The sequence below is a fragment of the Rhea americana genome, unplaced genomic scaffold, assembly GCF_003343005.1.
Source record: "Rhea americana isolate MKP2758 unplaced genomic scaffold, rheAme1 scaffold_348, whole genome shotgun sequence".
NCBI lineage: Eukaryota > Metazoa > Chordata > Aves > Rheiformes > Rheidae > Rhea > Rhea americana.
Window position 1 is genome coordinate 471,576 of NW_028186477.1, and position 14,438 is coordinate 486,013.

The 14,438-nt window shown below is 42.9% G+C and overlaps 1 protein-coding gene across 1 annotated transcript in view; it reads left to right on the forward strand.

Moving 5' to 3' along the window:
• Window positions 1-12,515, forward strand: part of RAB10 (RAB10, member RAS oncogene family) — a 55,620-nt gene extending 43,105 nt beyond the window's left edge. Inside the window, exons 6-9 of the mRNA XM_085311717.1 lie at window positions 2,637-2,775; window positions 6,243-6,332; window positions 6,850-6,951; window positions 9,280-12,515. Coding sequence (XP_085167843.1) covers window positions 2,637-2,775; window positions 6,243-6,332; window positions 6,850-6,951; window positions 9,280-9,363 — 415 coding nt within the window. The 3' untranslated portion in view covers window positions 9,364-12,515. The remainder of the gene's footprint in view (window positions 1-2,636; window positions 2,776-6,242; window positions 6,333-6,849; window positions 6,952-9,279) is intronic.
• The last annotated feature ends 1,923 nt before the right edge of the window (window positions 12,516-14,438 follow it).

Sequence of the window (14,438 nt, forward strand, 5' to 3'; positions counted from 1 at the left end):
TGGCCACAAGGGCACCTTGCTGGCTCATGGTCAACTTGTCATCCACCAGCACTCCCAGGTCCTTCTCTGCAGAGCTGCTCTCCAGCAGGTCAGACCCCAGCTTGTACTGGTGCCTAAAGTTAGTTTTCTGTTTTTGGTGAGCTGTTTTGAAGGAGTCTGTCCTGARTTTCATGATAGGCAATGTTTTCTTTAATGATTTGGGTAAGGGAATAGTATGGTTGTTATACTTAAGCAGGAAAAAATGAAGTTGCAAATTATTGATTATATAGAGGACTAGATTATAGTTCAGACTTTTTTTTGACTGATTAGAGAAATACCTTTGAAAAAAGCTCAGTGAAATTCTTTAGAGACAAATGCAAAGTTGTAAAGTTCAGTATGTATAATTGATTAYTTGAATATCAGAAATTTTACTTGATGATGCGGAAAGGGAGTAGGATGCAAACAGGCTGCTATCTTGTGTGCCAAACAGAGATCAGGAATTCAAGCCAAACAGAGCTGTTAAAAAAAAAATCTTAAGATGAAACTTTGTAGCGCATTTCCTGTGCTTCTTAGGACCTCTTCCTTCCTGATGCCGTGAGGTTTAAGGGTATTTGATTTATTCCCTAATTGCCATATCGCGAACTGGTATATATCCAGAACTCTGCTGTGCTCTTAATCAGACTGATGTAGCGACTACAGTCRGTGTTTCTTTGATCGGTAGGTGCCTTGGTGGTGGAGAGAGCTGAATGTTCACAGGAGTCTGAATGCCTTGTGGTTTCTGTATTCTGATGAGGCATTTGCTAGGACCGCAGGTACAGCTGAAAGGGAAATGGATTGAACTAGTTTAACTTCAGTCTGTGAGCTTTGAGGTTATTGGTTTCTAAATGAGGAAGGTGGTGCTTGTGGGTTGGGGGAGAATGCTGTGTGTATCCCTACCTGTTTTCTGTTAGAAGCCAAACAGGTGTCTATCAAAGGGTTTCAAATACCTGTAGTGTATTTCTCGAAAAAAGCACAAATTGTGGAAATCTGGACTGAAATCTTTCTGAAGTCAGGGAATGTTTAATCACGACTTGAATCAGTTTAAATTTGGAGATACCTTTGCGTCTAGCTTGTGTAAATAGCATCATTGAAAACTGTGTAGGTATGTAACCTGTCAGATTTATGCCCTCTGAAAGACATGTATATGCAGTTAACTCTACTCAGTGGCATACAAGTTATTTTTTGTTGTTTTACCAAATGAGGTGCATCCCGTCAAAGATCTCACAACTAGAAGAGACATATGCCTTCATTAATCTTTCATAATCGATGTTCAGCTTCTTCCTTGCAGAAATCAATAGCATTAATATTAAAGTTATGGTGTACATCTTAGATTTATTTTATGCTCTTCTTTTGACCTAAAATTTCAGGAATATAAACTTACAAGTTTAAAGCTTTATAAACCTTATCTGAAAACAATTTTTTGTCATTATTATTTTTATATATATATTTCATATATATAAAAACAAATAGTAGGTATATCTGAGTCCTAGAAAATGTTGAGCCAATGTCTTCATGACTGCTCAGCAGCTGTGGAGATAGAAAGGGAGCTTCTCATTCACTGCAGTTTTGCAGGATCAGTTAATTGGGTCAAGTCTTCACTGGTTGCGGTTCCAGACTTTTCTGAYTGCTAGAGCAGCACTTCTGGACAACTAGAACGTTTCAGGAACCTCAGTCCTGKATCTGCTAGGCTTCTGCAGTCAGTGGTTATTATGTTTAACTTAGATTGAAGCTGGAGTCCTTAAGTGACTTGCAGTTGTTTGTTTTGGAAGAACTACTCTGTAAGATGAGAGTATTTTGGATGACAGAACATTTCTAGGGTTACTCAGACACGTTCCTGGTGTTGAAGCTCACGGTTGTGTTGAAATATTATTAGAGCGTTTCTTTCTCCTGGTTATATTCTATCAGGTACTGGGTTTCACTGATAATCAAAAAGTCCTTGGAAGACTTGTATATACAACTTCAGAATAAAAACATCTTTTGGGCACAGTTTTCAAGTTATCAACTTACTTGTGATGACTTTTTCTTTTTTAAACTGAAAGTTTAATATTAGCAAATTTCTATCATAACTTGGTACCAGCTTTATTTAATACTRTAATACTATAACTTACCACTTTGCTGTTCAACAGATAACTTAGGAGGCAGAAGATGAAACTATGTAAACAGTTAAGCAATCCAGTATCTTTTGCCCTTGGCATAGTTGTGTTTTGAATGCGTTTTTTAAGAAATCCCCTTAAAGTATAATCCAGAAGAGAGAAAACCCAAGTCTTAACTTTCTGTATCCTTATTATGAGCCTGGCTTGTGYGTTTAAGAAATCCTCTTTAAAGTAAAATCCAAAAGAGAAAAAATCCAAGCCTTAATTTTATGTATTCTTATTATGAGCCTGGCTTACTGAAGCTTGCCTTTTTTTGTTCTCTGAATTACTATGGGAGGGAATGGGCCTTCCTTGAAGCTCTTGCTGATGCACATAGTGCATCCTACCCTTCACTGAAAGAATTGCATGTCCTAGGTAATGGAGTAGCAGAGCACACACCCAGCCATGCCCTCCTGTCTAATAGATGTAACATGGTGCTTTCTTTAGTGCTCACCTCTGATGTGYGCTCTTGTCTGTTCTTTGCAGGGACACAGCAGGGCAGGAACGATTTCACACTATCACCACCTCTTATTACAGAGGTGCCATGGGAATCATGCTAGTATACGACATCACCAACGCCAAGAGCTTTGAAAACATCAGCAAGTGGCTCAGAAACATAGATGAGGTGAGTAGTGTCTTTAAGATCCTAGACTTTGAGCAGTTTGTGACCCACAGAACATGTTAGTCCCACAGAACTCAGTTTTGGGAGTGCAGTTTCTATCTTGACCCAGGCGGGAGGTGCTATAGATAGCTTAACACAGGGATTTGGATGCTGCTCTTAGACTGACATGCGTGTTGCTTCCTTCACTCAACTCTCCCTTCAACAGTGGCATGAAGGGTCACAATGCTGCACTGTGGCAGCCAATGCTACTGCAGTGAAATTTCAGAGTTCAATTTCAAATGTGAACAAAATTAATTCCTGTACTGGAGAATACTTAGAGGAAAGGGGTACGTGATTTTAATGTCTGGGAATTGAAGTTCTCAGGAAAAGCTGTCATCGCGAAATGGCACACAGAAATCATACTAAGATGGAACTTCTTGTGGAGTAGCTATGAGAATAGATCACCTCTAGTACTAACCTATTTTATGAAGTTGTGTAAATCCTCAAAGATAATTAAATGTGATTCTCTCCATTCCCTCAAAACTGATGTTAGGCTATATTTGCAGGTTTATTATAACTGATTGTTACAGATAGTTTTCAAAACTACTTTTATCAAATGTAAGCAACTTATCTGAATCTGGATAGCGGATTTTTGCTGTTGTTAGAAGAAATGCCATTAAAAAAGAGATTGGTAACATTTCAAGTAAGGTCAAACAGAGCAGAGGGAGTGGGTATGGAAACCAAAAGAGAATAGGTCCTGGAGAGCCCATTCKTGGGAATTCTGAGATGTTAGCAACTCAGCTGTGAATTTTCACTTGTATTATGCCATCTTCAGATGGAATAAATGTGTGAGTTTTCCAGTTTTCTTTTCATCCTAGAAAATATGGAGAAGCGCTTGTGGAACTGAGGATCAGGAGATAGGTGCTGCTAAGCTTTGTTAGTTGAAGCGTTGAGACTGGTGGAAAATTCTTACAGAACAGAAATGTGATATTAGGCCTTTAATTTCCTTGTAGGAGAAATGGAATAACATGTACTGTTTATGGAAACATATAGATATAGCTGGATAGAGAAGTGAGAGACAAAAATGTAAGGCAGCAAAGACTCTACAGTTTGCTGAATCTGAACTTAAAACCAAGGCCCGTGGATTCTGCAGTTGTTTTGTTTAAAAAACTTCACAATGTCTAGGATGTTAAGTAATGAACGTTCTGTCCGAGATAGCAAGTGCATTCGCTGACCTCATCTTCCAAATCTGTGTAGCAGAAATCTGTGGCTGATTTCAGGTGCACTGTGAAGGCATTATTTCTGCAGTTAATTGGTGGTGTTTGACACCTTTATAAAGTGTTTTTATTATGAAAGAAGCTCACTAATGAAGTGCATGTGCAGAAGTAATGGGTGAAGTCATTCTACTGAGATTCCAGCTCATCTTCATGCTTCTCACTAAAATCAATGACAAGTGTTATCTACTCATGTACAGGATTACTGAGAATGGTAGTTGCAAAAGAAGCAAGTAAGTGCTTTGGTTCTACAAGGAGTTAATATTTTAAAGGGTATCATCTCAGTGAGAATTTTTAATAAAGAAAGCTGATGTTCTAAATTGCAGTTTTCTACAAGGAGGCTCTTCTATAGGATATGTTAGCCCTGATTTAGAAGTAAAGAGGAAAGCTAAAGGTGTTTAAAAATTTTGTAACTTTGTTGTTGTTAAATAGTTGCTTAAAGGTCACAAATTCTGCAGAGGTTTTCCATGTCATGAACTTTTCCTCCTGGCAAATAGGAAATAGATGGGTTGTTCAAGTGCTAGGTATTATGCATTTGGACTGGCTGCATTTGAAAGACATCTGTTGCTATGTCAACAGCTCTGTGTGCATGAAAAGTCAATATTTTCAGTGCACAAGATAATCTAACTTTGCCGTCTGGTTGCTCTTCCTCTTTGTGACCTGAAGGAAAGAAATGGGGGTGTTCCTGTTCACACTTCATTCCCTTGAGGAATGTGAAATGGGTTAGTACTGTAAGCAGGAATACTGATACATGGATATTTTGCTCTTTAGTTCTGTTAGTACTTCTGCCATAAAGTAGTATTAAGACTGTTGGAGTGAAAGGGCAGATTAGACTTTCCAAGAAGCTTCTCATGTCAGATTTCAAAATACTTCAGTTATCCACTTAAGCAATGCTTTGTGCAGTGACTGCTTGAACTTTTCTGCTGGYCTTATTGATATTCTTGGCATATTGTTTCCTTACTGTAATGAGCATTGGTAGTATTTCAGTAATTGAACTGCCTGGGTATTTTTGCTCATTCAGTATTCCTTGAGAAAGCATTGGCACTGTGTTCTGCCTTACAAAGCTGCTTCCCTGTATACGTGGTCCTACTTTTACTTGAACTTTGAGCATTAGCATGGCCTCGCTTCAATTTTCCCATTGTGATATCCTGTTTGTGTGTGCTTGGTAAATAGCCTGAATCCCATTTCACTGCATGAGTGTGCTGCCAGCTTTTCTGTGAGATACTTTGCAGAAAGATCTAAGACACAAAGCTGACACACAGTAATGCTCTGTTTCCAACATCAGAGGAACAGCATGATGCTAGGTCTCCAATTTCCCTTTGTTGTTTAACCCAGTAACTCCTCTGAAAATAAACAAAATATAGGCAAGAGGACTTAGTTATTTCGGTTTGCAGTGGTTGAAAGCATAACTGCAATTCTTAGACTTGCTTGTCTACAATAACACTGTGCAAACACCAAGAATCATAGAATCATAGAATCAGTAAGGTTGGAAGGGACCTCTGGAGATCATCTAGTCCAACCTCCCCGCTCAGCAGGGTCACCTAGAACATGGTAGACAGGGTTGCATCCAGGCGGGCCTTGAATGTCTCCAGAGGAGGAGACTCCACAACCTCTCTGGGAAACCTGTTCCGGTGCTCTGTCAACCGGAGCCATTTCAGTACTGGAAGCTTGATTGTTAGGAACTTTAGGTTTGGATTCTTTTGTTGTTGTTGTCCCATAATGTTTTGACCTACATAGCATCTTTTTTATAAATGTGTTTGTCTAGAGCATATGAAACCTGGCACCTCTAAGTGTGAGGCAGAAAGCTGATTCTTTTCGCAGGTCGTTGAATACAATTCTAACCAGCATTTCATAGATTAATGTCCTTGACTAGAAGAATCCAGGTTGCAAAACATCATTTGGTGTTTCTTATAAAGGAAGACTTCCTACTAAGACTACAAGAATAAAATGGAAGGGGAAAAGTAACCAGTATTAGGCTGGTGGAAGAGCTGTCTCAAAGCTGTAGATTCCACTGACAGGATATGAGCTCTTTAGGCTAAAGGTACTGTCTAAAAAATGATTCCTAGCAGTCTTTGTTAGGACTCGGGGAAAGTGCAGATCAGCTAGACATGTAAACATTAGACTGGACTTCAGACAACTTGTAAATACAAAGATAAAGTAGATGTTTACTGTTGGTGGAAGAGGTGTGTATGTAAACCTCTCTGGATCTTATTTTAGCATGCCAATGAAGATGTGGAGAGGATGCTGTTAGGAAACAAGTGTGACATGGAAGATAAAAGAGTTGTCCCTAAAGCAAAAGGAGAACAGGTAAGTGTTAGACAAAAACTTGCCTATCAAAGTAAGCAAATCAATGCCAGAACTTCCCACCATCTCCAAGTTGTTTAGATGCCACGATGGGATATGCCAGAGAAGAAACAAAATAGCTGGATTTACTAATGGTTTGTAACTCTAGGGAACATTTTCTCACTGTTTGCATTGTGATCAACTCCCACAAATTAAATGAGTTCAGCTGCAGTTTCTGCTTTCTTTGGTAACTAAAATTTTGCAGACAAACTTTTATTAAGTTGGTTATCATGTGACAAGTTTGTATGCTATCTGTCTTTTTATGTCCAGGCGTTGACTTGTAATTTAACATATTTTAATTGCTGTCCTTTAATGATTAAGTTCTGAATCTTTTGTGACAGTTTGCCTAACTTCATCTCGTCTGCTACACTAGAAGAATATTATATGCTGATAGATTTTACTAGTTCCAAAGTTATAGCAGCACCATTTCAGTAACTGTACAGTAATACTAACYGCCTGCTTTTTTTTTTTTTCCGTTTAGATTGCTAGGGAGCATGGTATTAGGTTTTTCGAAACTAGTGCAAAAGCAAATATAAACATTGAGAAGGCATTCCTCACATTAGCAGAAGACATTCTTCGAAAGGTAAGCACTTACAGATTTTTTTTGCCTGGTCATTTGAAAAAATACCCGAAAACTTCAGCTGCTGTTGCTTTTGAAATTTACCTGTGTTGTTGTAGCTTCTTATTTTGCTACCCTAAGATCAACAGGTTCTTGAAGGAGGAATGTTACACAGTTAAAGCTGCTAATACTTGTTTGATGCTTTGTTATTATAGAGTTACTACCTAAAAGGAGTACCATGTATCGCAGAGCCAAGGAATCTAAACTAGTAGTTGTTCTGTTTTAAACTCAGTTGTATTGTAGATGTCTTGGAGTTAAAACATTTGATTTGATCTAGAAGGGAGTTCTCCTTTCCCTCCTGCCTTCTTTCTCTTCTGCTGCATGGACAGGGAACTTGAATGTTTATCATGTCCTGTCTGGGATGCCTGAAGTCAAATCCTGATGAGACCAGAGTCATGGAGCCCATGATCACTGGTGTTTGCTTTCCTGTTCTCAGTCAGTTAGTGTGTGAGGTGAGCCACAGGGCTTCCTTGAATTTCTCTTGTGACTGTAAAGTATTTCTTAGTAAAATACTTGGTCACAGTTTTAAATTTGCAGTGATGGAGAATTTATAGGTCCCTCCATAAACTATTTTGTAGGTTACACTTTAAAACTTACTGTTTTTAAAATGTAACCTTTACTTCTGGTATGCCTCATTCCCTCATATAGTTGTTAAAGCCTGTCATGATCTTTTTCTTAAATAAAGGAATCCTCTGCCTTTTCCCCTTCTCTGCTGCTCTAACTTGGTGCTTGCTGGTTTATTAGTTATGCCTTCTACCTTCTCCATCAATACACAGTGTTCTTTAAGAGCTCTAAGTATATGTCAGGAGTGGTTTGGATATGGTTGACAGATGAAACAGATGGACCAGATCTGTTGCTTCCTACTCTGTTTTTAATGGTTAGCTCTTTCAACCTCCATATTTTGTTGGATGCTTTCACTGGAAGCTTACTTTGTAGCTGTGAGGAGAACATGGATAATACTGTTTTTGTGGTTAGCTCTCCATCCTGTAAAGTATAACCTGCCATAAAGATGACTGTCTTTACTGAGTTGCACACCCAAATCATCTTAGACCCAGAGCTGCAAGACACTACTAAATTGAGAGTACAAGGTGGGGGGCAGGCCACCCTTAAAATTTTTCATATGTAGAAAATATTTTTGTTTCTAGTAGCTCCTGCTGTTCTGTTGTGAGATTAGGCTGATCAGATATGCAGATGGCTCTCAGGGCTGATTTCAGTTAGCTGATGTTCTCCCATTGCCAAGGACTTGATTTACACAGTAACTCCTGTGCTAGCATGTCCCTGCTTATGATCAGTTCATCTCTCTTCAGCGCAGGAGCTGTATGGAGTTTGAGACACATGAGTTGGACAATTCTGGCATATGTGTTTTATTCCTAAATAAATGACTTCGTATGTTTTCTCCATGCTCCAGCTTACTCTGTAGGGTCTAACCAGTGTGGAGACTTTATCTTCATTACTGTCTTCCACTCCTCTACTGCATGAACACTATTGATAATATTTTGTCCCAATTAATTGATGGAAACTATAGTGTGAGGTCAAAGCTGAATCTTTTCACAACCCTTTTAAATACATATCTGCTCAACAGCTTCTTGTCTGCAGTTGTAGTATTTGACTTGTTGCTTAATCAGTTCTTGACAGGCTTTATGTGAGAAATTAGATGAAAATTGTTGGCCACTGGTAAATAGAAGGCTAGACTAGCAACTCTTTGTTGACCCTTTGGACCTTAAAATTTTTACTTTGGACCTCTGCTTACATGTAGAAGAGAGGGACTTTTGCAGGACTGTGATAAAGGAGAATAAGGAAAGAAATATAGATGCTAAAATGACATATTCTCATAAATGTTTATATTAGTATCTAAACAGCTGAAAATAAGATGTCAGCATCTGATCAAAACCCCTTGACTTTAATTTTTGCTTTAGTCTAACCAAGCATACATCCTGTGACACAGACAAGCCTGATTTTGTACTGCCTCAAAACTGGTGTCCCGAGTATCTGGAAGGAAGATGCTTTTGAGCAGTCTTTCTTTATCCATAAAGGTCAAAAGTTTATTACAGACTTCCAGTCACTGATTTAAAACAAAACAAAAAAAAAAACCCACAGGTTGGTTTTGCACACTTTTGCTGGTGGATAGGAGGATTCCCTACATTTTTATGGAAGTGTTTGTACACAGTTTATGCATGATACTGCCTGGTGATGTAAGTCGTCTTGTAAACCTCTACCTCTTCAGCACTGAATACTTATGCTGTTGCACAATGTCACGAGAGTTATCTAACTTTTTGACTTGTTTCATTGCAGACCCCTGTAAAAGAGCCCAACAGTGAAAATGTAGATATCAGCAGTGGAGGTGGGGTGACAGGCTGGAAGAGCAAGTGTTGCTGAACGTTCTCCTATATCACCAATCGCCATCCACCGCCCCTTTTTTCTCGCTGCAAAACAAACCACTCTGCCCATTTTTAACCTTAAACCAATGTTTTGTTCCTCATCTTAACAAGCTGCTGTCTCCCTTTGTCTTTCTGTTTAGGACAGCTTGCGTACTATAATTTTCTCAACAACATGTATAGGAAAATCATGTCCGTGACTTCATTTTTTTTAATGTTCCTGCTCAACTTACCACTACGTTTTGGTTGTATTATAGTCCCGTTCTTCCTGACATTAAAACATATAGCAATCATATTCAACTCTATTCTGCAAATTGTATAAGAATAAAAGTTAGAATTAACAATTTATTTTGTACAACAGTGGAATTTTCTGTCATGGATAATGTGCTTGAGTCACCATATTCTCTAGATGCATCATCAAAAGAGCCAGGAAAACACTCATTTTCGCCTTGAGTATGTGAATGGGGTTTATTTTGTCCTGTGCCTTATGTGGAAAGGAACTTTTGTTTTTCACTTTTTTTTCCTCCCTTCTGGTGGAAGCATGTGCAGGAGACATACCATCCATACTTGACCATTTTAAAGTACTGAACTCTTTTGTGATTGCTTTCTGTAATTGTTGGTGTAATGCATCGAGGACAAAGGGTGGTGCAAAAAATACTACATTTAATCTGCTATGTCTCCTTTTTGGTGATCTAGCCATTCAGAACTGTTCCTGCTGCCATTTTTTTTCTCACTTGCAAGTCTTTCCTTTTGCCTGCATGCTGCTTTTATTTGCTTTTCTTCATGGTGTGATGTGTTAATTAAAAGGATGGCAACATGGTATGATTGCCAAAAATTTAATACAAAGCACTGATTTAGCTTTCAAGATGAAATGTTGAAGATACCTACTAATTTCCCTCTAGCCAATGTCAGTTCACTAGTATATCTTCTCTCCTCCTGCATAGCCATTGGGTTTTATGATATGGAAGAGTTATTTGCATGCACTAGTTTTCTATGGAGGGTGATGTGGTTGTCTACTTTATGTGTATGAATATAACATGCAGTTCCCAAACTGACAGCAGTTGACATGAACTTAAAGTTCTCTCTTACTGTTAGCCTCTCCAACCAGTTGTTAGGTAGCCTAGCAAAAGGCCGTGTAAAACTAGGTTAAAAAAAAAAAAAAAAAAAGTTGGCAGTTTAATTTATTGCCTCCCTGAAAACTTTCCATTTCCTGGTGTTAGAAGCTCTGTGAGTCATTTGTACTTCAGTCAGTCTTGCGCTCACTCCAGAAGTGTGGGTATGAGCAGGTGATCCACGCCGGGCTTTTGAGTCCCTGCGGAATTAACTTGCTTTTCCAGTTCGCCTTCTCGCTTTGCCTGTAGATAAGGGCATGCTAGCTGTGCTGCTAGTGTCCTAGTGAGGCACCTGTGTTCRGTGATTGAATGGCATCCTTCATTTCTGAAATAAAAGGGGGTTGATGACTGCCGGTCTGACTCTTTGGACTGCTCCTGTTGAACTGGATGTTCAGTCTGCAACAGCATTTGTGCTTTCACTTGCCTTGCATTTAAAATACTATGTAGGAGAACTTCTCCAGCCAAGGACACACAAATATTTTAAATAGACACCTCCCCTCCTCCCCCTTCGCCAAAAGCCTCCCATTCTGCTTTAAAGTTGGACAAGCTTGTGCCTGACTCTTGTCCACTTGGTTTTGGGACTTTTCTCCAGTAAATAATTAAAGTAGTAAATAATGCTGATTTAACTYTAATGAGATGACAGTGTTTTAACATGGAAATTCTAGTTTTGACCTGCTTTCAGTGTAGTAACTTTACTGATGTGTCTCCCTTTTCCTCTGTATTTTGGCATTTTGTCTTTGTATTTGTTAACCCTTCCCAGTTGAGTGGCTGTTGGGGTAAGGCAGGACACTGGGACTCTAGTTGATAAAATCGACACGGTTTTGTTTCTCCCGTGCTAAGCCTATTGATCAGCATTGTAAATAGACTATGGCTACCTTTTTGTTAAATCTGCACTTTCTAACATTATCAAAAAGGGAAAATGGAGAAATATACATCAATTTTTTTGTATAATCTTTGTTTTAAGCGTGAGCTTTTTATTTGCGTAAAGGGGCTCGGCTCCTGTGTAAATCTGTTGGGATCCTTTGTAGAAGCTGTGTTCATTGAAACCAAACAGTTAGAGAACAGCCCACTCTCTGGTACTACTAGCTACAAAWTCAGTTTCATATTCTACTTAACAAGTTAATAAACTGAAATATTTCTAGATGGTCTACTTCTGTTCACATAAAAACATGAATTTTAACTATGTGGTTTGGCTTTCTTTTATTCGTGGAGTGCAAGGCCCAGCTGAGGAGGAGTGAGCAACAAGAGTAAATGCCTATGCTCAGAGGTAGTGATCGTGTTGGAGGAATCTGCAGCAACTTTATTTCTGCTGGTATCTAAATTTACTGCTAGCTAGCAAACTGCTTGTGAAACCTGTATTTGGAAGACACCCCCCTCCCCAGTCCTGTGTGTGGAATAAAGCCTAAGGCCTGCCTAGAAAACAATCTAAAAGGAGCTTTCCCTGTGCCTCTTTCATACAGTGGAGTCATCTGGATTCTGCAGTGCTGGAGTCCATTTTACAGTGGATTTACCCTGATGCRCATTTAACTCGGCTGCGCCCTGTGTAGCCAGTGCCCCGGGAGGCGTGCTTTTAATGTAATCGGCCCTCAGAGGAACACCAGTGCTACCTTTTGTCATGGCGAAAAATGTAACTTAATTAAATCGGTAATGATAAACTAAAAGCTGAATCTATTGTACAAGTGTGTTAACCGTTACATATTTAGTACTTAAATGTAGTCTTCACTTGCCTATGGTGAGCGACTGGAGTTACGGTCAGGATCGGGAAGGTTCAAATGACAAGGGCTCCAATGCCTGGCAGAGGTAAAAGCTGCACTTCTAGTATTGGACTCGATTGTGGAAAAACAGCATCAACTTACAAGGTCTAGGATTAATTCCCATGCCTACAATTTTTTACTTAATCTTTTAATATTTTTGCTACTCCACTCTGGCTTTTTATTTAAAACACATTCTTTTGTACCACTTACTGTATCAAATTGTATAAAAGATCACTGTCCCATTCTTGGTCATACCAAGAGCAAATAAAAGCTTTTATAAACTTGCATTTGTTACTTCCTGGGCCCTGTTAAACACCCCGTAGGTCTTGCTTGGCCTTCTGCGTGCAGTAGCGGGCCCGGCCCCGCGCTGGGCCTTGGCGCAGGGTGAGGGTAGGAGAGCGGCTGCAGCTCGCTCGGGACGGCGATGGAGGGGACGGGGGAGCGGCGCGTGTGTCGTGCTGGCGGCTCGTCCGCGCGGGCTGGCGCAGGGCTGGCGCGCGCCTTCGGCCCAGAGAGGAGCTCAGCAGCTCGGGCAGCAGCCGCCCGTCAGCTTCGTGGTTCAGACGCAGCACTCGAAGCACATCTGCACTCCAAAAATTGCTTGAATTGTGGTATAGCTACTACTATTATTTTTTTTTAATGCATCTATATAGGAAAGCTTTAGATGGTTATTTCTTGAGAGTAGGACGTCTGTGCCAAGTGAAAGGCCGCGTGTGAGGCTGTGGTGGGAACCGTAAACATGCACAGGGCAGGGGTAAGGCAGATCCTCCAGCACACGGCTGCCAAAACCYGCAGATCCCTAATTCTGTCGGGAGGGCACGACTCGGTTCTTGCCGAAGCACTTGCTGAAGGCAGCCAGTTCTGCCTTCGCCCTGGAGCRTCTCAAGCACTGGTAGGGACGTGGTTCAGCGTGGCCTGGACCAGGCTTCCCAGGTTCTCCGCCGTGAAAGCGAGCGGTCGGGCTCGCGGCGGGGTCCGCGCGTGGGGCTGCGGGCGCTGCGCAGCRAAGGGCGCCGTGCCCGAGAGCGCCGCCTGCGCAGGTCCTTCTGCTGCAGCCCTGCGCTCTGCACGTTTTCCTGACAGCAAGGTGATTTTTCCTAAGGGATTGAAGGTTTTCTTTGAAATGACTTGAGCAGTCTGCAACGACCCATCTGCTGCTGCAAAACCGCCTGCTGTTYGCGGGCTGCCCAGGAAGTCCCTGCAGCAGCCGAGGGACCACAGCGCTCGTGTTTTRAACGAGTAATTCCTCGCCAGTTTGGCTGTCCCTGTCCCAGCTTTCTGGGTGCCCAGGCCTGCCCGGAGCCCGGGACCCCGCTGCCTTCGGGGCCTCCCCTGCTTTCCCGTGCCGCGGCAGCCCCCGGGTGCTGCGGCGCAGCGGGCTGCCGGCCGCCAGCGTGTCCCCGGGACGGGGGTGTGGGATCCCCCCGGCCTGGTGTCCCCAGCTGCACGCCGCGACGTGACGCTGGGCTCCTGCCTGGCGTCGCTCTGCCAGGAGATGGGGCTGCAAGGCAAGGCACCGGCTCRGCCCCAGCCCCTCTGCCCCGGGGGGCTGCGGCACCAGGCCGGATCCAGCCGGGCCCTGGAGCTGTGCCCGGAGCCAGGGCACCGCGGCGTCGCGGCGGCCTGGCTGTCGCTCTGCCGCGGGCTTTGGGCTCGGTTGAAGCGTCCGGCCCGCATTCGGGAGGAATTAGCACCCCGGGCTCCTCGCGTTGCTTGCAGCAAGCGCCAGCAGCTCGGCGGCTTCACCGCAGCCCTGGCCACGTCCGCGAGCTCTCGCGGGGGCGAGCACGCGGCCCGCTGGCTCCCGCCAAGGCGCCCGCACCGTCCGGCCCCCGCGGCCGCCTCCGCCCGCACCGCCGGCCCTTCCTGCTGCCGCCCTGCAGCGGCCGGACCGCAGGGTCCCCGCGGGACACGGGAGCGGCCGCGTGCAGCCGGGCACGGTGCCGCCACGCGTGACTCCTGCCGGCCGTGGGGCCACCGCGGCCCCCGGGAGGGAYGTGCTCATCCCGAGGCACCGTGCGCCCGTCCGGGGGCATGCGGCGGGCCCAGCACCCCGGGCTGGATGTGGGCACCGCTCCGGGGCTGCGGGGAGCTGCAGCCCCCCCCCTCCAGGGCTGTATCCGGCCCCCATCAGGCCCCACTCTGGGATGGATCTGGGCCCCCATCGGGCACAGCTCCGGAATGGATCTGTCCCCAACCAGGCACCGCTC